At 39.1% G+C, this 24,687-nt stretch overlaps 2 protein-coding genes and 1 long non-coding RNA gene across 4 annotated transcripts; 2 read left to right on the forward strand and 1 right to left on the reverse strand.

Moving 5' to 3' along the window:
- Positions 1-4,713: 4,713 nt before the first annotated feature.
- syce2 (synaptonemal complex central element protein 2) lies at positions 4,714-11,984 on the forward strand. Of its 2 annotated transcripts, none has more exons than XM_017456549.3 (5): positions 4,714-4,866; positions 5,425-5,508; positions 5,641-5,735; positions 9,068-9,263; positions 10,145-11,984. In XM_017456549.3, exons 2-5 carry the CDS (start codon positions 5,428-5,430, stop codon positions 10,337-10,339), a joined length of 567 nt encoding a protein of 188 aa, XP_017312038.1. In that variant the 5' UTR covers positions 4,714-4,866; positions 5,425-5,427; the 3' UTR covers positions 10,340-11,984. The 2 variants fall into 2 exon arrangements, with proteins under 2 accessions (XP_017312038.1, XP_017312029.1); XM_017456540.3 differs by having other exon boundaries at positions 4,715-4,931.
- An 867-nt stretch (positions 11,985-12,851) lies between these two features.
- gcdhb (glutaryl-CoA dehydrogenase b) lies at positions 12,852-21,975 on the reverse strand. Its single transcript, XM_017456527.3, has 12 exons — positions 21,822-21,975; positions 21,083-21,195; positions 20,689-20,727; positions 19,666-19,806; positions 19,508-19,570; positions 19,118-19,288; positions 17,657-17,786; positions 16,803-17,019; positions 16,254-16,357; positions 15,904-16,029; positions 14,666-14,826; positions 12,852-13,483 (listed from the first exon to the last, which is right to left on the reverse strand). The coding sequence occupies exons 2-12, from the start codon at positions 21,180-21,182 to the stop codon at positions 13,410-13,412; spliced, it is 1,326 nt and encodes a 441-aa protein (XP_017312016.2). The 5' UTR covers positions 21,183-21,195; positions 21,822-21,975; the 3' UTR covers positions 12,852-13,409.
- On the forward strand, positions 14,833-16,006 carry LOC124626219 (uncharacterized). The gene is made up of 2 exons (XR_006980918.2): positions 14,833-15,414; positions 15,652-16,006. It is a non-coding gene; the product is annotated as an uncharacterized LOC124626219 (long non-coding RNA).
- Positions 21,976-24,687: the final 2,712 nt, after the last annotated feature.

Here is a 24,687-nt window from a genome sequence, read left to right on the forward strand (position 1 = left end):
GAAACTATCTGCTGAGAGATAGAGAAAATGCCCAGTGGGGACATTGCTGCAGGATATTAGTACTTAATAGGGCAACACCTGCCAAGCTAAAGAATGCCAAGCTGGGACAATTGACAAGGCATTGGTGCTTAGTAAGGTGCGTGTATTATTCCTAGCCTGGTAGGAGGAACCATTTTGCACTTCCTTAATCAAGCACTGGGAGAAAACGGAAGGTATTTATGCTGGTGATACGGAAAGCACTTGTTGAGGATGGTAGGTGAAAATCTGGAAGGGGGACTCATTAACATTACAATAAAATTGATGCATCCTTGCTTGAGTAAATGGAGTAAAAGTCACCAGACTAACCATCAAGGATCAACCCCACAGTTGTCGGTGTTCATGCTAGAATCTGCTGTTGTTTGATAGTTATGTTTAATGAGTTACTATTAATTGTACATCTATCAGCCATAACATTAAAACCACGTGCTTAATATTGTGTAGGTCCACCTTGTGCCACCAAAACAGCTTAGCAGCAGATCCTTTAAATTGTGAGGTGGGGCCTCCATGGATCAGATTTGTTTGTCCAGCACTGCCCACAGATGCTCCATCGGATTGAGGTCTGGAGGCCAAGTCAACACCTTTAACACTTTGTCATGTTCCTCAAACCATTCCTGAACAATGTCTGCACCGTAGCAGGGTGCATTATACTGCTGAAAGAGGCCACTGCCATTAGGTAGTAGTGGTGCCATGAAGGGGTGTACTGGATCTACAACAATGTTTAGTTAGGTGCTATGTGTCAAAATAACATCCACATGAATGCCAGGACCCAAGTTTTCCCAGAAGAACAAAGAGCCCAGTGCATCACACTTCCTCACCCGACTGGCCTTCTTCCCATAGTCCATCCCGGTGCCACCTTTTCCCCAGGTAAGTGACGCACCCGGCCGTCCACATGATGTAAAAGAAAACATGATTAGTCAGACCAGCCCACCTTACACTGTTCTGAAAAGTTCTGATATATAGTTTTGATTTGCGAAGAACTGTTTTTTTTGCTTGTTTGTTTTTTTCTTCACAAAACCAAGTGAAAGTTGGCATTTGCTTAGCTTGGCTAAGCAGTTATATCTTAGGTTTTAAAAACAAACCTAATGGTCTCATTTGGTTGTAAACTTGAAGGAGATTGTTGGAATGTGCTTTTTTGTTGTATATTGGTATATGGTAAATCCAATGCTGCATTAGTTGTTATTGATAGCTTCTGTGATGCTTAAACTTGCTTGGAAGACAGTGCACATGCACAAATAGGTGTGGTTGTAACCTGATAAAATAATCTGTGACTTGCTTTATGTATTTTTTGCCAACAAATTTCCTTGTCATTAAGGGTGATGGGGTGCCAGTCTATCACAGGTTACAGTCGCACACATCATGGAGAATTTAGACATGCCAATCAGCCTACTGTGTACATCGTTGGACTGGGGAGGAAACTCCCAAAGTACAGGGTGAACATGCAAACTCTGCACACATTGGGCAGAGACAGGACCAGAGTCAGGAAACCCTGACCCCGAAGGTGTGACGCAAACATACTAACCCACTGTGTCCCCCTTGATTTCAATCTTAATTTAAAAAAAAGGAACTCTTAGGATCTCTAGCATGATTTATTATTTTTATGAGCTTGTATGGCAGTTTGTGTTTCTGTATTCACTTTCTATCATACAGCCCCAATTCCAAAAAAGTTGGGACAGTAGGGAAAATGATAATAAAAAAGAGGAGTGATTTCTAAATGTACTTTGACTGGTATTTAAACAAAAAACATATAAAGACAATGAATTTTATGTTTTACTTAATCAACTGCATAAATTTTGAAGATAAATGTTTATTTTGAAATTGATGCATGCAACACTTTCCAAAGAAGTTGGGACAGGGGCAATTTAGGACTAATAGTGATGTGAAACAGGTGAGGCAATCTAATTAAGTCACAGTATATAAGGAGCCTCCATAAAAGGCCTAGTCCTTCAAGAGCAAGGATGGGTCGAGGCTCGCCAATCTGCCAACAGCTGCGTCAGCGAATAATCCAACACCTTGAGAACAACATTCCCCAAAGACAAGTCGGTAGGATTTTGGGCGTTTCACCTTCTTCAGTGCACAATATAATTAAAAGATTCAAGGAATCTGGTTAAATCTCACTGCGTAAAGGACAAGGCCAAAAACCACTTCTGAATGTGTGTGATCTCCGATCCCTCAGACATCACTGTATTGAAAACAGTCATGAGTCTGTAATGGATATCTTGATATGGGTTCAGGAATACTTTGGTAAACCTTTGTCAGTCAACACCATTCGCTGCTGCATCCACAGATGCAAAGCAGAAGCCATACATCAACACTGTCTGTAAGCGCCACCGACTTCTCTGGGCTCGGTCTCATCTGAGATGGACAGTATCACAGTGGAATCGTGTTTTGTGGCTGGATGAGTCAACATTTCAAATAGTTTTTGGACAAAACAGCTGTCATGTTCTCCGGGCCAAAGAGGAAAAGGTCCATCCGAGATGTTATCAGCATCAGGTCCAAAAGCTAGCGTTTGTCATGGTAGGGGGTGTGTCAGTGCTCATGGCATGGGTAGCTTGCACATCTGTGAGGGCATCATTAATGCAGAAAGATATATACACAATTTGGAGCAACATATGCTGCCTTCCAGAGCAGGACAACACCAAAACACATTCTGCTCGGATTACAACCGCATGGTTGAGCAAGCAGAGAGTGCGGGTGCTAGCATGGCCTGACCTGTCTCTGTATGAGAATGTATGGCGCAGCTGAAGAAATGCATAATGGATGAATGGGGAAAAATTTTGCTTGCTAAACTTAATGATAATGAGTCTTTATTGATCACATGTACATTACAGCACAGTGAAATTCTTTTCTTCACATACCCCAACATGTCAGGAAGCTGGGGTCAGAACGCAGCCATGATACAGCGGCCCCTTTGAAATAAGTGTATATTTTCTAAAATGGTTTTTCTTTTTTTTAAGTCAAACATCAAATAATGTGTTAATAATGTGCTGGCAATATAGTGCAGGGTGAATAGAATTTTCAAATATCTTTTTCTTTTTTGCAGTTTCCATACTCTCCCAACTTTTTCTGAATTGGGGTTGTATATACATCCAACGGGTATGTGCAAAACAGATGTGCAAACAAGTGCATCAGCTGTAACTTTAAAACCACAGACAGGTGACGTGAATAATATTGATTATCCATTCACAGTGGCACCTGTCAATGGGTAGGATATATTAGGCAGCAAGTGATCAGTCAGTTCTCAAAGTTGATTTGTTGGAAGCAGGATAAATGGGCAGGCGTAAGGATCTAAACGACTTTGACAAGGGCCAAATTGTAAGGGCTAGATGACTGGGTCAGATCTCCAACACAGCAGATGTTGTTGGGTGTTCCCGGTGAACCAACAGTGATCCAAGGAAGGACAACCTGAGAACCGGCGACAGGGTCATGGGCGCACAAGGTTTACTGATGTGCATAGGGAGTGAAGGCTAGCCCGTTTGGTCTGATTCCACAGAAGAGCTACTGTAGCACAAATTGCTGAAAAAGTCAATGCTGGCTGTGATAGAAAGGTGTCAGAACACACAGTGCATCACAGCATGCTGCATATGGGGCTACATAGTTGCAGACTTGTCGGAGTGCCCATGTTGATCCCTGTCCACCGCTGAAAGCATAAACAATTGGTACATGAGCACCAGAACTGGAGCAAAGGAAGAACGTAGCCTGATCTGATGAATCATGTTTTCTTTTACATTATTTGGATGGCTGGGTACATGTGCATCGCTTACCTGGGGAAGAGATGACACCAGGATGCACTATGGGAAGAAGGCAAGCTGGCAGAGGCAGTGTAACGCTCTGGGCAATGTTCTACTGGGAAACCTTGGGCCCTGGCATTCATATGGATGTTACTTTGAAACGTTCCACCTACCTAATCATTACTGCAGACCAAGTACACCCTTTGATGGCAGCAGTATTCTGCAATGTGCCCTGACGCACTGAAAAAATTGTTCAGGAATGGTTTGAGGAACATGACAAAGAGTTCAGGGTGTTGACTTGGCCTCCAAATTCCCCAGATCTCAATCTGATTGAGAATCTGTAGGATGTGCTGGACAAACAAATCCGATCCACAGAGGCCCCAACTCGCAACTTACAGGATTTAAAAGATCTGCTGCTAACTTGGTGCCAGATACCACAGCACACCTTCAGAGGTGTGTCCATGCCTCGACGGGTCAGAACCGTTTTGGTGGCACAAAGTGGATCTACAATATTAGGCAGGTGGTTTCAATGTTATGGCTATATATAGTATAATAAAAAACATTTCTTGAGTTTATCCCTCTGAGAGACCCTTTAATGGATGAATCCAAAGAGAACCTCTTTAGAAAGCTATCCAGTAAACCTTTAAGGTGCTCTTTTTAAGAGGGTACACGTTTGTGTTGTTCTGCATACACCAGTTAAACACGGTAAAAAATTTTTTTTTTTTTTTTTTTAAATAAGTTTAATGTGCTATTTCTTCATTATGCACATATGGTACAGAACATCATCATGTCATTTTGAAACAGACTTACTGTACTAAACGCCCTTCATTACTGTTAATTATTATTATTTTTTTAAAAGCATGGTTTCAATTAAATTTAGACCAGCTTAATATGCGCCATATTCGACTCACCTAAGGGAGCTGTGTAGGAAAGTTTCCGCTATACAGGACGGTGCCAGGAGCAAATCCAGTAGGCTACAGTAATAATAAAAACCACTAGCAGAAAGAGTCGGTTCGTTGCGGACAGCACATTAATAAAGAGTCGATGCTTTAGTGGAATTCTGCGCGCGCGTGGGCAAAGAGTCTGTGTAACGGCAACGGTTTGTAAACAACGCAGTTAAACTATAGTTCTACGCAAATATATCGTGGAGGTTTAATCATTTTGGTACATCACTTGTTGAAAAGATATTCTCATGATGCTGAATTAATATTTCTAATTAGCCATATTATTTATTTATTTATTTATTTATTTTTTACCATCAGATGAATAATGACGTTTCTTTCTTTCTTTCTTTTTTATCCAGCTCGTTAACCATAGCTAACTGTTAGCATGTATGTCCAGGTCCTTAGCCTGAAGTTTGGTTAGTTGCAGTTAACTCGTTCAGAAAATTCCAAATAGCTCTGAAAAGCTTTGGAAAGGCGCTATATAAATTAAACATTAATAATAATAATAATAATAATAATAATAATAATAATAATAATGATATAATTCGAAGGGTGGAAAATTAAGTTAGTGTTTGGTGGTATAGTAATAGCTACAGCGTTTACATTATATAGCTAGGTTAGTCAATGTAAGCGTGTTATTGGGTTAACTGAGCTGTGTATTGCATTAACTAGCACCTGATTCTTTCCTTCCTTCCTTCCTTCCGATCTAACAGGCTATGGCTCAGCAATTTGGACATCCTGGTTCTGCTATATTTCAGTCGACACCCAAAGCCACTCATCACCACGTGTCAGCAAAGGTAGCGCTTGAACATGAATTAGATGTGTTATTATAAATGTTATGTAAATGAAATAATTTATGTAATAATAAATACTTTTATAAATAAAAGCCACAGGAACAAGCTCCATTATTCTCATTTACTGTCTCCTAGGTGTCAGAAGAGGGTCATGGGCATGGTTTAGACCAAGACTCAACTGGTGAAATACTGTCATTTGTAACCCTGGATGAAAACCATGAGCAGCAAAGGTGAGTGTAATGATGCTGAAAAAGTGCCACTAATGTGATATTGTTTCTATAGTAACAGCTAATGCACAGGGACCTGTATGACAGAAACAACATCTATGGCAGGGCTCTACGGTAACAATTTAGGAGCACAAGTGCTCATAATTAGAAAAATTTAGGAGCACAGTCAGAAATTTAGGAGCACGGTTGAAGTTTAGTTAGTTTTTTTGTTTTTTAGGGATGGTAATGTTAATGTGCCACAATATAACACACAAGTAGGCATGAGAAAACTTGAGCTTGTCAATTATGACAGAATTTAGGAACATGGTGTGAGCCATGACGCATTAATTTACCTTCTGATAAACTCAATTTAATATTTTCAGTTAATTTTACAGGCTGTATGCAAAAAACCAACAACCGTTAACCTGTTCCACCTTGTAAACAAATACAATTAACCTCAATGTTCAGTGTTTGACGTCTGCTTCTCTTAAATATATTTAAAGCTACACTATTAGACATTTTCCACTGTCATGGTTCTGGTCTTGAGTCAGTTCTCGAACCGCTCTGCGTATATTGCGTATATATCTGAATAATGTCATATAGGACGTGAGTGGGTGAGTTCATTTATCTGCCAGATGCAAAGTGCTTTAGTTTAATGGTGTTCATTAGTGATGCACCGATCAGGATTTTTACGACCAAAACCGATCGAGATACCAATCTTTTTTGTTTAACCTTTCATCAGGAGGCCTGTCATAAACAGTTAAATGTATGCTCTCTGCTCATGGTCACTGTTAATTGAATTAAAAATAATAGCAATGATAAATACTGTTGGTTAATTGATAAATTAACAAGCATAAAATATTTATTTTAAACAATAAAGATTCCTAATTAAAAGTAGACTAACACAAAAATTATCCATATTCGGAAAAAGGCTAATAGCCTTCTAAGGAGATAGCGAACTAAGCTTAATGTCAAATTGATATTAAGTGCAACCTGTAGTAATTAAACATTTAATTTCTCATTTTATTTTTATTTTATGAAGTTATTATAATATCTATTTTTTATATAAAATTATTTATTTATAACTAAGCACATTTTCTGTCTTTACATTTGATTAGTTTTCTGTTTGTTTGTTTATCAGTTGTTTCTTTTAGATCTTTTTCCCAGTACGGTGTTGCCATGTCTGCTGATAATATTGTGTTTCTTGGGAGATTAAATCAAAACATGGAAACTGGAGTTGACTTTTCTAGTGATATCTGGCAACTGTGAGCTTAAATGAAGTGAATGTGCTGTGCGTGTGAGCCGGGACGAGTTAGTGAAGAGAGTGAAGGAGAGTGGCAGTGTACTGTATGTTTACAGAGTGAACAGTTGCTACTCTTGATTATGATTGGTGAGGAGTTATTTAATAAAGAAGTTTGAATTAAAACCCACCTTGTAACCATAACATTATTATTAATTTACCGCTGTCTGTACACAAGCAGGTCGCAGGTGCAGGTCATTTTGCGGGATCAATAAAAGATGGCGGTTGTGAGATAGGCAAGTTGAGAGAAGCAGATGATGTACAGAGTTACTCTCGTATTCATAATGGCTTCTTTGCAGTATTTACACACTTGTTTGGTTGACTGAGATGATGAAAAGCAGTGTGAAAGTAACTGTTGTGCTGTGTAGATGCATTTTGGAGTTTTAGTTTTATTCCGATTGTATTATACAACTCTGAACAGGTCACTCGCACCGGTGCTCCTAAATATTTTTTCCACAGTCGCACAAAGAACTTTTCAGTTGCAAATGCGAGTGAAATGGTCACACTGTGGAGCCCTGTAAGGCTAATAAAACACGGATAAAATATGAATTCATCTGTGACGTTTTCTGTAAGGAGACGTCCATCCATCCATTTTGTGCAACGCTTATCCTACACAGGATCACAGGAAGCCTTGAGCCTATCCCAGGGGACAAGGTGGGAGACACCCTGGACGGAGTGCCAACCCACCACAGGGCACAATCGCACACACACTCGAGCACCCATTCACACATTGCAGACAATTTAGACATGCCACTCAGCCTACAACGCATGTCTTTGGACAGGGGGGAGGAAACCAGTACCTGAAGGAACCCCCGAAGCACAGGAAGAACATGCAAACTAGGGCTGCAACTAACGATTATTTTCATATTAGGTTCATCGGCTGATTAATTTTTTTTCGATTAAGCGATTAATCTGATTCATTTACAAACCAAATTTTCCCGTTATAATATACTACAGAATTTGCACTGCAAGCGTGCAAATACAGCATACAATGACAATAAACTTGATTGAAATTAAAGCTTTTAAGCAATTCGCACCAGTTTCCCCAGCCCCTTGAACACAGTGGAGCATTTTGGATATAAACATAAATTTGTGCTTGTGCATCACTGTCGTGCTTCCGTGCTACACAGACTCCGCTTTGTAGAGTTTGCAGGTTACGATCTTTTTCAATGCTCCCATGTCTTAGAGGACTTGGAGGTTGCACACTTTTCCCCCCGCTGTCACTTGACGATTGCGCCTCCGTCTGATGGGGACTGAAGTCATGTTGGGTATAAAAGGTAACGCTGACATAAACAGTAAAATGGATAAATTAATTTTCCGCTGTATTCTGTTAAAGCTAGAGGCGTCGCATTGCGTGCGTTTGACGTTGTGCCATCGGCTGGGGAAACGACTTATACTTCCAGTTAATAAAAAAATGCTAGTGTTTCATTTGAGGCGATACCACCTTTCTAAAATTCATACACTACACAGTAGAGAATATAGTGTAAGTGTATAGTACGTCATTTGGGACACAACTCTCTGCCATATTTCAGATCAGAACAGAAGTAACGCAATGAGTAAACATGCCCCGTGCCATGTGCAGATGAGTCGACAACGATTTTATAATTGGTTAGTTGTTGCAGCTCTAATGCATACTCCGTGCACACAGGCGGGATTCAAACACTCAACCCTGGGGGTACGAGGCAAATGTGCTAATCAGTGATAACAGGAACTAACTTGCTTCGGGATTGTTCCACAACTATAAATATATAAAAAGTCTGATATGGTGTTCTTTAATAAATAAATGGATATATTATTTTACTGTAACGACTGACATGTATCATTCCTTACATTATATTTTTAACTTTCTAACTTATTTTTTCCCCATAGATTAATTCAGTTCATCCCTTTAATTAATTTATTTTTGTTTTATTTTATCTTAATAGACTTTTGAATACCTTAGAACACTTTAATATACATGTCCTATATGAATGAAATTATTATTAGTGGTCAAGACATTGGCAATGTTAAATGTCCCTTCTTTCTCTCTGTCTCTCTCTTTTTAACATATTTAAAGCATGGATTCAGGCATTAATGTCTCACACAGAAGTTTACCAATGAACGAGGTGGATGAGAGTGTTGTCTCCACCCCTATTAACACAAGAATAGATGAAATTGGGAAGAAAGCACAAGACCTTATAGAGAGGATCAACCAGAACCGGGCAATGGACCAGAAACTTATGAACAGCTTTGAGGAGAAACTAATGAAGAAGGTACTGGCTGTTATGTAGAGTCCAACTCTGTGAAAGAAGAATCTGAAATAACATCTACATTAGAATTTAAATTGTTTTTACCCAAGGTGTATTGGGAAAATGTATTAGCTTGAGATACATGTCCTTCTAGGTCAGCAGGCATAGCGAAGGGCGGAAGTGTCTGTGTTCAAGAGACTTCTGTGTTACGTTGCAGTCACCTTTTGGGAACGCGTCAGTGAATATTTTTAGAAGGACAAGTTGGCCCTTAAAGATTTAGTGAAATTAGTGAAAGCAGATGATTTGAAGACAGTAGTAGCAAATCAATTGCTATAAAACACAGTACAAGGCAACGGCTGTGTCATGTGACTGAATCATCTTTTGTCATACTTCGGCAAATATTCTAGAGAAGGACAAAGACATAATTTGGAACAAGAGAAAGAAGTGCCGGAAATTAGGATTGGAAAGAGAATATCTTGAGTTGAAGCACAACAAAAACAACATAAATTTATTCATTCATCTTCTGTAACCGTTTTATCCGGTGAAGGTTGTGATAGATCCAGAGCACTTGGAGAACTTGGAGGAAACCCACACAAACACGTGGAGAACATGTGAAACCCTGCACAAACAGAAACCCAGGCTTAGGATTGATCATGTGAGGCAGCAAATGCTATGCACTGCATCACCATGCTGCCCTGAAAGTATATTTAAAATAAATATCTAGATCCAATGGACAAGTAAACGCTACCCAGAACTCCAGCCAAGTTCTCCACACTTCTGACAGTTCCATACTCTTCAAGTCATTTAGTTGAGGGCATAGTCTACTGTATATGTCTACAGAAATAGGACTAATTTCTGTATCTTTCTCTGACACTTCTAGTGTGTGTTTGTGTGTTATGGTGTAGGTGAGTGAGATGTGCCAACAGATGAAGGAGCAGATGTTTGAGTATTATGAGAAACATAGCCGAGAAATGGAGACAAAGCTCACTGAGCTCTCAGAAGTGTTGGAGCGCAGCAGTCAGCTCAGCATGGAGCTCCAGGGAGCCAGCCAGACACTGGCAGCCATTAACAAGGGTCTGCAGCAAACCCCAGGCCAGTAGAGACAAATCACACAGATAACACTGTGCCCAAAATACTTCCATAGCACCAGACATGTGACAGCCAAAACAAAGTAGTTTAGTTTGTTGATATAATAGAAATACCTTATTACAAAAGTAGGGTGACAGGTTTCGTACTCATTTCATACCTGTATGATTCGCTCTCAGTCGTAGCAAGACCAGAGTAATTTCCCAACATCCAGCTTACAAAGAGAGTAGTGGGTAGAGGGAGGTAGAATAGCAGGAATGCTGAACTGCTAAAACTGAAGAGAGAGACTCCATTAATGGAGCAACAGAAAGATTAAATTGAAAACAAACATTTTCTTCAGACAGTACTATAAGGCTCAACATGTATTATTCCAACTTGTGTTTTGAACTTTGTTTTTTTGTTTAATTAAAGTTATCTGTTTACTAAAGTATGTATTTAGACTGTAAACTATTTCTTTCCTTTTCATTTTTTTGTCATAGCGATATAGACAATCAAAGCTTCTTAAAGTGAATATGAAGATAATATGCAAATCCTGAAAATCCCAGAGCATTGCACCATCAGGAAATGAGATTTTTCATGTCAGTATACCCACAGTCATCAGCTAGAGTAATTAGAAAAATAGTGAATCCATATCTAAAGGGAATAAAGATTTCTCAACACTATATTGTTTTACTCTGCTAAATTAAGATTTAGCAGAGCAAATTCACAGAGCACATCAGAGTTCAAACAGTCAAAGTAAATTAGATACACATATAAACAGCTTCACCATTTGTTTCTGCACAACTCAACACTTACATGTATCTTACTTTATTCTCTTGGTCCTCAGCCCTATGGGCTCATCCATACACATTTGATTACATCTGTTCAAAGTATTTTTATACACAATTATGCATAAGCTGCCAAATCTGTGTTTTCATAAACGTCATGTTCAAGCAGATACTGCATTTTTTTTAAGCCATCAGTCATGCAGTGTAGTGCAAATACACATGGAGAGGAAAATAAACTCCCTATGCTGTGTACGTGACCTGAAAACCATCCAATTGTATACAGAATATGTATGAACTGAGGAGTTATTTGCTACCCATTCAGTTTATTGGGAATACCTGTACATCTGCATGTTCACGCAATTATCCAATTGGCTGTCCAATCATGTAGCAACAGCACATAAAATCATACAGATACAGGTCAAGCACTTTAGTTAATATTCACATCAAACATCAGAATGGGGGAAAACGTGATCTTGGATGTTGCTCACTGGATGATTTGGTTTGATTGTTTTTGGTACAATTCGGCTCTATACAGTGTCGTGTGAAAATCTGAGGAGTTCAGCAGTATTTGAACCAGCTCTAGCACCAACCATGCCACAGTCAAAGTCACTGAAATGACATTTTCCCCCTATTCTAGGGTTTGATGTGAACTGAAGCTCTTGACCTGTATCTGCATGATTTTATGCATTATGCTGCCACCAAATGATTAGCTAATTGCATGATTGCATAAATGAGCAGGTGTTCCTAACAAAGTGGACAGTGAGTGTATAGAACATATATGAACATATAGGAACATCCCGTTCCAGATTTAGTCCCCCTTCGCTGCTTTAATAACCACAGTTTTGGAAAGTGCCATGTGTGTAGGACGGTCAGGTGTCCACAAATCTTTGGCCATATAGTGTACTGCCATGCTGTGTGGCATGTAGAAAACTACTAAATGGGACAGAAGTGTTAGAAGAACTAATGAAAAACCGATAAGAGTCATCCTTTACCACATTCTTGATAAATGAGTAAGTGCATATGTGGCATACACCAAGACACTGGTACAGACCTGAATACATCACCCCTGTGGGAAGGGGGTCTGAGATCTCTGGTATGCTCTAGGAGGCATTTAGCTGGCCCGGTTTGGGTTCACTTGTCCCCTTAGAGAGAAGGGTCCCTCCAATTCAATATATACTTATTCTGGAAGTTGTCTAGGGCACGGTGGCTTAGTGGTTAGCACGTTTGCCTCCAGGGTTGGGTATTCGATTCCCACCTCTGCCCTGTGTGTGCAGTTTGCATATTCTCCCCATGCTTTGGGTGGTTCCTCTGGGTAATCCGGTTTCCTCTTCAGTCCAAAGGCATGTTGCAGGCCGACTGCCATTTCCAAATTGTCCATAGCGCCCTGCGATGGGTTGGCACCCTGTCTCCCACCTCATGCCCTGAGTGATGGCTCCAGGCTCCCCCACGACCCTGTGTAGGATAAGCGGTACAGAAAATGGATGGATGGAAGTTGCTTATTCCAGGACGATGAGGGCTCCCTGAATGTTTTGATGTGTGTAAACGGTGAAAGGTTAGGTATTTAATTAGTCAGTCATCTGTTTGTGTATATTAACATTCAACTCAGTCTTAAAATCCATTAAAATATGGACTAGTTAAAAAGTGTTTTAATTATTATTATTATTTTTTTAATCTTACCCAGTTGAGTGAGTCAGTGATAAAAGTTTAATGCCATAGCAAGCGAATACCACTTGCCAGGCCAGATTAAAAGAGACCACACTTATTTAATTGTAGCTGTAGGTAGATTTAATATTTTTACACTTGTTTCAATGTTTAATTTCTCTTTAAAATCCAAACAACTGGGATATAGCATCACCTTTCATTTTGACTTCTTACAGAAGAAATTTTTTAAACCATTGTCCGAATACAATCTGTATCTTAAAACAGGAACAAAATCGGTGTCAAAAACAATTGCACACATTAGCTTAAGTTCACTAGATTCAATTTTTTCTATTCTTTCAGATTTTGACATTTATTTACTATGCATTCAGAATTTTTGTCCTCTCCCTCACTGCTTTTAAATTAACATAATTTATATACAAAATTAAGGAGTAATTGATTTCAGAGTACAAAAATAGTTTGAAATGTCTTCTGAAGATAAAGATAAACTTAAAATAATGACATTTTGAGAAAGTCAGTGACTTAAATAGACCGCTTACAATGGTCAGAAATGTACTCTCACTTTAAACATCAGTTCCACACAGTATGTTCATTAGACAAGCAAGTAGCATTCTATATAGTACAAGTGCTGTGCTGTTTTGGGGAGCGGATTAGTGATTTACTTCTCCACAGTAAACGCCTGCAGGCCTGTGATGGCTCTGCCCAGGATCAGAGCATGGATATCATGAGTACCTAGAAAAACCAGAGACAAAAATCAGTTATCAATATTAAAACCAAAGTGGTATATTTCATATAATATATAAAAAAGGGGCATGGTGTTCGTGAGTATGTACAGAGAATGAAGGATGGATCGGGGAAGAGGGCATATGGCTGTTTATACGTAAAGAATAATGGGACCTGCTGTGATAGGAAACTCATCAACAATAGGGAGATGTGATGCTTTGTTAACTATTTTCCTAAAACAGCACCAGATTTGCCCACCCAGAAGAGGAGTGATGTGTATTCGTGTCGATCGTGGTAAAAACACAGCACATTTCGATACTGTCCTTTAGTGCAGACGTACAAGGTTTTATAGTAACCACTTGGGGTTACTGCTGCTGTCGGTTTTAGTTAAGATGTAGGCATTTCTTCTTATTCTAGGAACAAGATATTATGTACAGTAAGTAGCACAGTAATTTTCTATTGTGTAATAACAAACAGATGAGTGGAGGACTTCCCCCACTCCAAGCACCTGGTGGTTACTATAAAATCCTGTATAGACACCCACTCAAGCCCAAAGTATGCTTCACTTTACGCGTACGCTAGGAACAGTGTATAGTACACGTGACGCAAATTTCGTCAATAGCAAAGTACACGCATACTGTATGCACACCGCGAGATTTTTGTAACCGCATGTATGCGCAGTTCCCACATGCACATTTAATTCTTTTGCACTATTTAGTTCTTCCACGAGGTGGCAACAGTGACCCAGGGCCATTAATTCTCAAGGTAGTCCAAGAAAAAAATGGAAGAAACGGCACGAGTGCAATAGAACAACAATAGATGGCTACGTGGATGAGAGATTGAGCAAGGAGGTTAGAAAGTACCTGCATTTGTATAATTCTAGCCTTAAAAAAAAATAAGGATTTGTATATGGGTGACAGTCACAAATAAGTCGCAGAATAGTTGGTATGAAATTGATATCTTAGCTCTGACCTGTCCTCTAGTAAACATTGCTTTTAATCCTCCAGCTATACGAAAAGGTTAGTCACTGCATCTTTAGGCATAGCCATGCTTTAAGTATAATCTGGCGTACTGTGATGGTGGAATCTGATTTCAAGAGCCATACTTTCAAATAAAGAATTGTTTTTCCAAGTGTCAAACTTAAGCCATGAGCTTCACAGATGATCGAGAAGTCAAAAACTATCCACTGACCTTCATATGTGTTGACGGCCTCTAAGTTCATGACATGGCGAATGATGTGGTATTCATCAGCGATGCCGTTGCCACCCAGCATGTCTCGTGCCTGTCTGGCAATGTCCAACGCCTTCCCACAGCTATTCCTCTTAAGCATGGAGATCATCTCTGGACTTGCTCTGCAGAGGGTCAAACAGGATACAGTCAAACAAGCCAGTTTCGCATACAACCTGTTACATAAGCTAAAATTATTGACTATAGATCATACATGCAAAAGAAAAATACCCCTGAACGACCTGCATATTAATCTTTACAATAAGATAAGTTATCTTCCATGGCATCCAAGATTTATTTTGTAATAAAACTCTGAATTGACTTTAAGCTTCCTTCATTGACATGTTGATCTATTTTCACTAATGCTGATGGTGGTACTTCTGGGATTTGACCCTTGCTTCATCTCGATCTAAAGAGACCAGCGGCGTTTTACTCCTTTGGTCTATCCAGTTCTCTCATCTCCTCATCTGTATGCTCTAACAGCTTTAACAGATCAGCTTCCAGCTTTCATTCTAACGCCACTGTCCATGCCATTGTGCTTGTCATTCCGTAGATCACTAACTAGCTGAGTGAGTCTTTGCTGTAACTCTCGGGGGTATGCCTTCGTATAGCCGCACTGCATTCTGCACCTTTAAGACCACCACCATTTGCTGTCTCCACATCTTCTACATTGGAGTTCTCATTTGTATGACACTGAACGTTGCTGGAAAATGGTGAGTGAGAAAAGCAGCACTTGCTCTTTTGCTTGTAAGTGCCAAGTAACTGTGCTACATACATGTCAGTGTGACATACAACCACTATCTTCTCATGGGAATAATGAAAATAGTGCAGCAACCAACAGAAGTACCAGAATTGCTAAGCACATTTCAAATATCTTTCAAATATCAGGTATATTTAATGCATTTCAGTGTGTATATCCATCCATTTTCTGTTCCCCTTATCCTACGCAGGGTCATGGGGAGCATGGAGCCTATCCCAGGGGACAAGACGGGATGGGGAATGAACCCGTCGCAGGGCACAATCGCACTCACACTCTCACACCCATTCACACACACCACAGACAATTTCGAGAGGCCAACTAGCCTACAATGCATGTTTTTGGACTGGGGGAGGAAACAGGATGGTTTCAGGGTGTACTTTTCCTTTAAAAATCCTCAAAGAACGTTTCAAACTGCTTCAAATGATCAGAAAGGCAGACATACTTCTTCTGATCGATAAGCCTGCCCAGCTGCAGACAGGACTGCAGGGCGATTGTAATCTCCGTTAGCATGTCTGCCATCTTCTTCTGCATCAGCTGGTTTCTGGCCAATGGCACCCCAAACTGGATCCTTGTGAACATGAACACATGAGATTTAAGATGTTTATACAAAACAAACCTGATGATGATGGTCTTTGTGGCTGAACAGTTACATGCTTGTCTCCAGACAGAGAGCCGTCTTATCCTGGACTAAATTCTGTTCTCTATGTTTTTGCAAACCAAAGAATTTTAATCTGAGAGGACTGATAAGTTTTAATCCCAGCATTGTTCACTAGACTGCAGCCACATTTTTACCTGTCCAGTGTGTACTGACGTGCTGCATGGAAGCAGAACTCTGCTGCTCCTAACGCTCCCCAGGCGATCCCATAGCGAGCGTTGTTTAAGCAGCCAAATGGACCCTATAGCAAGGTATTCATAACAGAGTAGAAAGAACCTATATAATAACAGCTTGGGCAAGACTTTCCTTCATGTATGTCTAATTCTAATATCTTAAAGGTGTAACAGTTGTGTTATTAAAGTCACATATTTTTAACATTCTTGACAGAATTCAACAACTGCAATTAGACTTCAAGATCAGGTGATTATTAAGCATAGGTATTAACAGGTTTTTTTTTTTTTCTTTCACTGCACAGAAATGTGTCAAAATTCCTGTCCATTCCTGTACTCTTAGACTACAGATGTGTTGGATAGATGCTGGAGTATTTCTGGCCTAGATTTCAACCATTTTTATGGTCTCAAAAATTATTCCACTTTATTTATATTATTTACACAAGAAGATAAATTATGATTTGCTATCAGAACAGCCAATCTAGAGAGCTCCATTCTACAGTGTGCGATGCTCACCCCGAGTCCAGACACGTTGGGTAACAGGTTTTCCTCTGGCACGTCCACGTCGTCCATGATGATCATGCCGGTGGAAGAGGCGCGCAGCGAGAACTTGCCCTCGATTTTGGGGGTGCTGAGACCTTTCATGCCTCGCTCCAGGATAAAACCACGTATTTTATTATCGTCACACTTGGCCCACACCACACAAATATCAGCCACAGGAGAGTTTGTGATCCTGACAGAGAGAACGAGAGAGAGAGTTTTTTGCTCACATTATTTAAGGATTTCATAAAAATATACCACGTAAGCATGTTCTACTGAACCCTCAGCATATTAATAAAGGTCAGTACAGTTGTGCTATTCTCATATAACCCAGAACAAGGGAGTTCAGTCCCAAGAAAGTTTGAAAATACTGCCCTCGAGTGGACAAACATCATGTTTACCTGAATCTGAGTTCAACGACCTACTTTATGCATGGTGAATCTCTGCCAACACTGGTAAACAGGTCTGTGTATCAAATTGTATTTTACTTGAAGAATTTATTTATCAATTAATAATTTCCATTAAATAAAAGTAATTTACATTATTCTGCAAAGCCAACTAGAAAAACTTGAGTTACATAAGAAATGCTTCTCTCTAAAGTGTCTGTAATGTGCTAGGCTGTAATATGATCCTCTGGCTATTTATATGCAGCCTGACAAAAAGGCATGGTATAATGATGTTTACTGCAGTAGTGTTAAATCATTGTCTACCATTTTAACTGAGCCTAAAACAATGACCTTTGCTCGCTACAGATGTGCGTGTTTATAGAACCAAACAATGCAAGTGCATATAAATATGGTACAAGTGATGCTGTTAAACTTTCTACTCACCATGTTTTGGACCCCGTGAGGCTGAAGCTGCGGCTGGATGGGTTGTACTTGGCTCTGGTCTCCATGCTACCGGGATCGCTGCCATGGTTGGGCTCAGTCAGGCCAAAGCAGCCCAGAATCTCTCCCCGTGCTGCCATGTCATAAACACCACAGGACCAGAGCAATACACAGCACAAATTTGTAGGCTGAACACTTTTTTAAACACTATATCAGCACACAGTCTGTTAGAAATTCCTATATCTGAAACACTTCATTCACTAATCTGACCGTGTACAAATGAATCATATACACCCTTATACACTGAATACAGGGGCATATAGCAACACACAAACATCACATGCTTCCAAAAACACAGTACATGGATAATTATGGGATGCAGTTTTCAGTGATATTTAGCATGTATGTTAATTTTGCTAACTAGCATTTTATTTTTATTTTATTTGAATTATTATTTACATAGTTTGCTGCTATATGGGTTCCCTAATCTGTGTTTGCTCCGAACTGTCTCATTGTAATTTGTTGTTTATTGTACTGCCACAGCAAAAACAATACAATTCTCTCCCTGTCGCTCATTTTTGGACGATTCCAAATGGATTATAGGTTGAAAACGTTTAGCAAAAAGAGGTTACATGGAGTTAATTTTGTATTAATGTTATTGACAAAATTACAAGATCAGTATGAAAAATATATAGCATTAAAATATAAATCTGCTTGTCTGGTTCAACTCACCACTCTGTAATATAATAATATCTGACCCTGCCAACTGAGTCAGATTGACAGAAAGGAAATAAAACAGTCATCATATTTTATATATATTTATATATAAAATTTATTGCATTATTTAATAAATTGATTTGTTTTACATTAATATTTGATGGTCCTTTATAATTCAGGATGTATGTGAATTACTCAGGTTATTTGTGCAGCTTTTTCTTATTTTACCAAAATCCCAAGTTTGATTAATATTACTGGTATGAAACATTAGGATTAAGAAAAACTTGGACAAAAAAAAGTGAGTGACACAAAGTGTAAGTGATTTTGCCCAACAAATCACAATAAAATAAAGAAGATGAAAAATATTTTTTAAAAGTCTGGGCAATATGGGTTAATACTGCTTGTGGATTTTGTTTATCACTTTTAACACAAATCTCCCTCGATAAATGCACTGATCTCACTTTTATCATTATCGATAAGATCCAGGGCTTTCTGTAACGTCCAATACACATCTGACATCTGCTTAGTAAGCGCAGCGACTTTTTGCAAGCTTCTGTTGTCAAGTGACGCGGAATGTCAGAGGCAGCCTGCTTTGTGATAATTAGCATCCTGCGTTCAGTGCAAGATCTGTGCTGTCAAATCCTATTCGATACCAGTCCAAAGCTTTAAGTCAGTATCCACACTCAGTATTTGAGTGGGGCATCTGTACTCTGTACATCTAGTCAGTGTTTGGAGTTGCAGTGTTACCCAGTCTGGGGAGATATTTCTCCTTCTGCTCCTCTGTGCCATAAGCGTTGATTGGGTGCATGACCAGAGAGGACTGCACACTCATCACTGAGCGGTATCCGCTGTCCACTCTCTCCACCTCGCGTGCAATTAGTCCATACGCCACGTAACTCGTTCCAGCACAGCCGTAGCCTGGAGCATAAAGAGGCAGAGAAAAAGAGAGATAAAGTGAAGCAAAGTGCACACAATGCAAACCCAATCTGCAATTTAACATTTTATGTGAAGTACACAGACTTCAGACAGATGTTGAGTCGAGAGGTGAAGAGGACAAAGTTTATCTCTATCGACCTGCTGAGTCATGATTTTATATGAGTATTATGTGTTTTTTTATTATAACAGAATTTTCCCTACCTTTAATGGTTGGGCCTAGAATTCCAAGCTCACCCATCTCATTCAAAATCTCCCGATGGAAAACTAGATTAAAAATGACATTTATTATGATGAACACAAAACAGGCCAAACACAGCTACATGAGAGAATGAGCTGAAAATGCAGGCTGCTGTGGGCACCTTCATTTCTGTTGGCCAGCAGGATGCGTGGCATGAGTTTCTCTTGACAGTAGGTGTGGAAGGTGTCCCGGATCATGATCTCCTCCTCCGTCAGCAGACTCTCCAGGTCGAGGGAATCACGCCAGTTAAACTGTACTTTTGCTGAGGGAGGAAATAGAGGAGCATTGGAATGTCAGGACCACAAGGGAAGAGCTAATAGGATCTCATAAACTAATCATTTCAACTGACTGAAGAAGAAAAGTTTGTTCTCTCAACCCCCCCCCCCCCCTTATTTTCTTTCATTTTGAAATTAATAACGCTGTTACGCAAACTGAACTTTGAAAGTAAATTATTAACGAAAAAAAAAATCATTTGAAGTAAATCATCAGATGATTGATGTCTTCAAGGCATCATCTTGGTAGTTGCTAGGTAACGACATTTTGTGTATTTCTTAATTCTAAGCTAAGAAAAAAACAGTCAGCTCTGTTACTTATTTAACAATTTGCATACAAAGGGCCTCAATCAAGCTGGATGCAAACAGATTTATGTGCAAAAAATTTGGTATTCATGAAAATCCCGTAAATATGAAAAAAAATATCTTATTTTCGTTCGTATTTTACTCATGCTCCTGAGTGTACGGTATATAAATGCATAAGAAGACTAACTAAAGTAAACCTCGACTTGATCGACTTCAAATATATATTTGTATGCATTACTGCACTTTTATATCTGTCGAGTTTAAATTGCTTATTTTTTTAAATTACATTTACAGCATTTATCAGACGGCCGCGTCCCAAACAACTCACCAAAGTATTTGAAGTCTCTATCAAAAACACATCCTCATGCTAGTTCACTAGGTCAGGAACCATCGAGAACATTTTGTAAACACTAGAGTCATTTTACATTATCGACATTAATTAAAGAATATAAAAAACAAAGAAAAGCAAGCCAACACAAACCCATACATTAAAACAAATGAAATTAATCATTCAGTAATCATCCTATTAACTCTGCATAAATGATAAATAATAGGAACCAACTTACGTGCTTTGACTTGTTTCTTCTCGCCACGCTTCTCTGCCTCTGAAAAGCATTCCTTATTAAATACAAGTAAGTCTGGACACTATTCCGATAATATATATTTATGAAAAGCATCATTCATGTAGCACCCAATGTTGACTCACTATAATAAACATTACAACCAAAGGCCCATTTGAAAATCCTACAACGCAACTCATGAGCTTTTATACTGTACAGTGCATATAAAAAGTCTACACACCCCTGTTAAAACTGTGGGTTTTTGTGATGTAAGAAAATGCAACCAAGACAAATCACTTCAGAACTTTTTGCAAAACCAATCACAAATATTTTAGGGAAAAATACAATAGTCACAATAACCTGGTTGCATAAGTGTGCTCACTCTTATATAAGCTCTCACCTCTCTGAGCCTGTGCTACAGTGCCCTGAGCTCTTAACCCTGAAGTGAACACACATCTCTGTGGCCTGCCAAGTAGGCAACACACTCTTCTTAATGCCATAGTGGACAGCTCTCTGGAAAAAAACAACAACAACCCCAAACAAACATGTATGTGTGGTTACAGTTTAAAATAATATGAGTACAGAATAACATAGTGGTAGGTCATATGAGCAAATCATTCTTACTCGACTACAGTGAGGCCACAACAGCGCTCAGACTGAATAAGGACTGATTAGAGACCCTAAGAGCTATAACACTGTTGTGTGCACTCACTCGGGATAATTACGCTTTCTCTTCATACTGAGGTAACATTAGTTTAGTTAACATTACAGTTGAGTTAATATTACACTGGTTTTGAAATATTCTGGTTAAGATGCACTATCAAGCCAGCTAGACAGCTACATCCAGGTTTAGCTAATTATATAAATACTAGCACAAACAGTGTACATATTATTTAAAAACATAATTTGTCCGAAAATACTACTACTACTACTACTACTACTAATAATAATACTGTTAAACGTAAACTAGTGTGAAGTGCGCATTCTGCTCATAGTTTCTAGGACAAGCGCCTTTAGCAGAACAGCTAGCTCACGACGTAAAGCCGAGCTAGATGTAGCGTATATTAAATTGAACACACAACGTCGGGCCCGCGATTTATAAAAACAATACAATCCAGTCGTAATGTTAAATAACGAACCTTAAGCAAGCGGAAAGAAAAGCACACCGCTGACACCTTCAACCAGAAATAGTTCGACGTCCAGACGTCAGCCGGGGTCATTTGCGTCACTTGGGTCAAATTTGGACAGGCGGCTCGGTGAGTCCGCCATCTTGAAAGGGTCAAAGTTTCAGAACGTTAAGTTGAAACCCAGCACTAGCACTCGGCAAGCTGATTTCGTAATTTGGTGGGGGTTTAGATCGTGAGTTTGACCAAACAGAAACAAAATTGTATCATTTCACATTTTCGGTTGGAAATATTGCTATAGCGTCCCTCATTTCACTGGTTAGGTTTATTTTTTATTTCTTTTATAGTTCCTATTGGCTGTGTAGAGGTGGGTGTGTGACCAGACAGCCAATCAAGTAAACGCTGAGTAACGATTTACTGACTAGTGATGGGAAGTCCGGTTCATTTTACTGACTCGAATCTTTGAATCTCGTTCAGCAAGATGAACGAATCATTTTTCGAGTCATTTCGTTAATTTCATCTGAATATAATTAAAATGTTACATGTTAAATTCCCCAACACATCTAGTACTTAATAAACTATAAAATAAAGTATAGGCAAATGCAGCCAATTCCAAATTATGAGAAACAGAAATGATTAATTAATAGCTTAGCATTAGGTCTTTAAGCTATGCAGTCTGTTAGTTCAGTGGTTTTCAAAGTGGGGGCGCCAGGGGGCGCCCGAGGGCCTCAACAATTTGGTGTGAAAAATAAATAAATACATGATTTTCTCACTTTCAGACAACCACGCACACAATCAATTCCTAATCTAATGTAATGTAAAGATGTAAGATGTAATTATTAATTTTTAAAAAAGGGGATATATTCAGAAGTCTGTAGTTTTAATGTGTTTTAAAGACATCTTGCAAAAGGGGGGCCTCGTCAAACGTTAATGCCATTTGTGGGGCCTTGCCCTGGAAAAGTTTGGGAATCACTGTGTTAGTTCACCTCACCTCCCGATCCAAGTCATTCTTTTGTCAGGTCACATTTGTCACGTCTGTTCCCCAGAAACAGAAATTATTCAGTGTGTTTACATGGACGACAATATTGTGATTAAGGTGTTTACATGAGTCGCTTTTAGAATATTCCTCTCATGTACCCGTTTTACATGTTATAGAACATAATTAGATTAACAGCCTCGCGTCATTATGTCACCATGCTACGCCGTCCAACATCTCTCCAGAATTTCACGTATCAACATACAGTTCGTCTTCGTTATGGTACCGTATACAATTTTGGGTGTTTTTATTGAAATTTTTTACAAATGCTTCAAGTGCGGTTAATTATTTGTCATGCTATACATGCTAAAAGACAACTGCTTGAAGCATCCCAAACCGCGTACTTACCTTCATAGTAGCTGCGATACATGTATTTCTCCTACTACAGTCCTACAGTAAGCAAGTATGCGGTTTGGAACGCAGCCGTGCTCTCTTGTTTGCCGTAAAACGGTTGAGCACTGCCGTGTGTGTGTGTGTCCTGTCGCAAAATGCGGTGAAAACTCTCACACAACGTTAATAATGTGATTAAGGTGTGTACATGTCTGTAATGCACGTCGATAATGCAACAAAACAGGAATACTCCACATGTCTTAATTTGATTTGTGTTTACTTCGAGTATGACTTTAATCGGATTAAGGAATTAAAAATTGTTGTTTACACCGCAGTTTCTTAATCAGAGTATTGTCCTAATCGGGTTAATAGTGGATTATTGTTGTCCATGTAAACGCACTGATTATTGTCTCGAGTCTTCGGGTTTGAATCATTTGTTCATCAAGTGACCGCCCCATAGGCAGTGGGGCTGTGACATGATGAACGCACAATTCAAACCCGACTCCAGAGGCGAACTTATCATTTTTGTTTCCAGTATATAACCTATGGGGATGTTGCAGCGCATGCGCGTTCAAAAATGAACGAATCACTCTCTGAGACAACTCGTTGTTCCTGAGTCATATTATAGATTCATATATCGTTCATGAACGACACATCACTAATCCCCATGTTTTGGGGGTTTCCTCCTCCAGTCCAAAGTCATGCATTTTAGACTGACTGGCATTTCTAAATCGTCCACAGTGTGTGAATGAGTGGGGGCAAGCAAAAATACATCTGAATTAAACAGTGTGAAAGAGCCTTGTGAAAAAGTATTCTCCAAAGCAGAAGCAATTTTGAGCAAGAAACCATCTCAACCATGTACAGTGAAACAGATCATGTTTCTTAAGAAAAAAACTGATTAATTGTACTGTTTAATAAAAATATATATTAATACCTGAGCCCAGTTGCACAAGCAATTTTTGCAGAACTTATAATTGTATAGTAAATAAAAAGCACAAACAGTAACACAATGACAAATTTATAAAGGTCGTCATTTGTAACAAACAAAACAAAATTGTTTATTTAAAAATACAAACCCATTATCCTGCTGTCTGCACAATGGTGCCCGTGTGTTATGGATATATACTGTTAAACAGGAAAATCAGTGCTTTTTTCCGATTATCTGACAAGCAGCCTGAATATCTGATGTGGGAATATTTCCTAACAGAACCATGAAAACATGACTCTTTCTGTAGTTTGTACATTGGCCACTAGATGTCGCTGTGGAGTGATGATTCGAACGTGTGACTCAATTAATTAATCGGTTCATTTAATCCCATCACTAGTTCTAAAGGAATCGCATTCCTTTTTACTGCTGACCAAAAAGCATCAACACTGGAACCAACAAACATACAGATCTCTGAGGTAGGCCTCCATACTATGGGATTAATTTTCCGTTTTCAGTCAGAAGTATTGCGGTCACAGATCGAAAAATAATAAGCGTGAATCCAACATTTTAAAAAACACATGCAAAAT

This window comes from Ictalurus punctatus, chromosome 2 (genome assembly GCF_001660625.3).
Source record: "Ictalurus punctatus breed USDA103 chromosome 2, Coco_2.0, whole genome shotgun sequence".
Classification (NCBI taxonomy): Eukaryota; Metazoa; Chordata; class Actinopteri; order Siluriformes; family Ictaluridae; genus Ictalurus; species Ictalurus punctatus.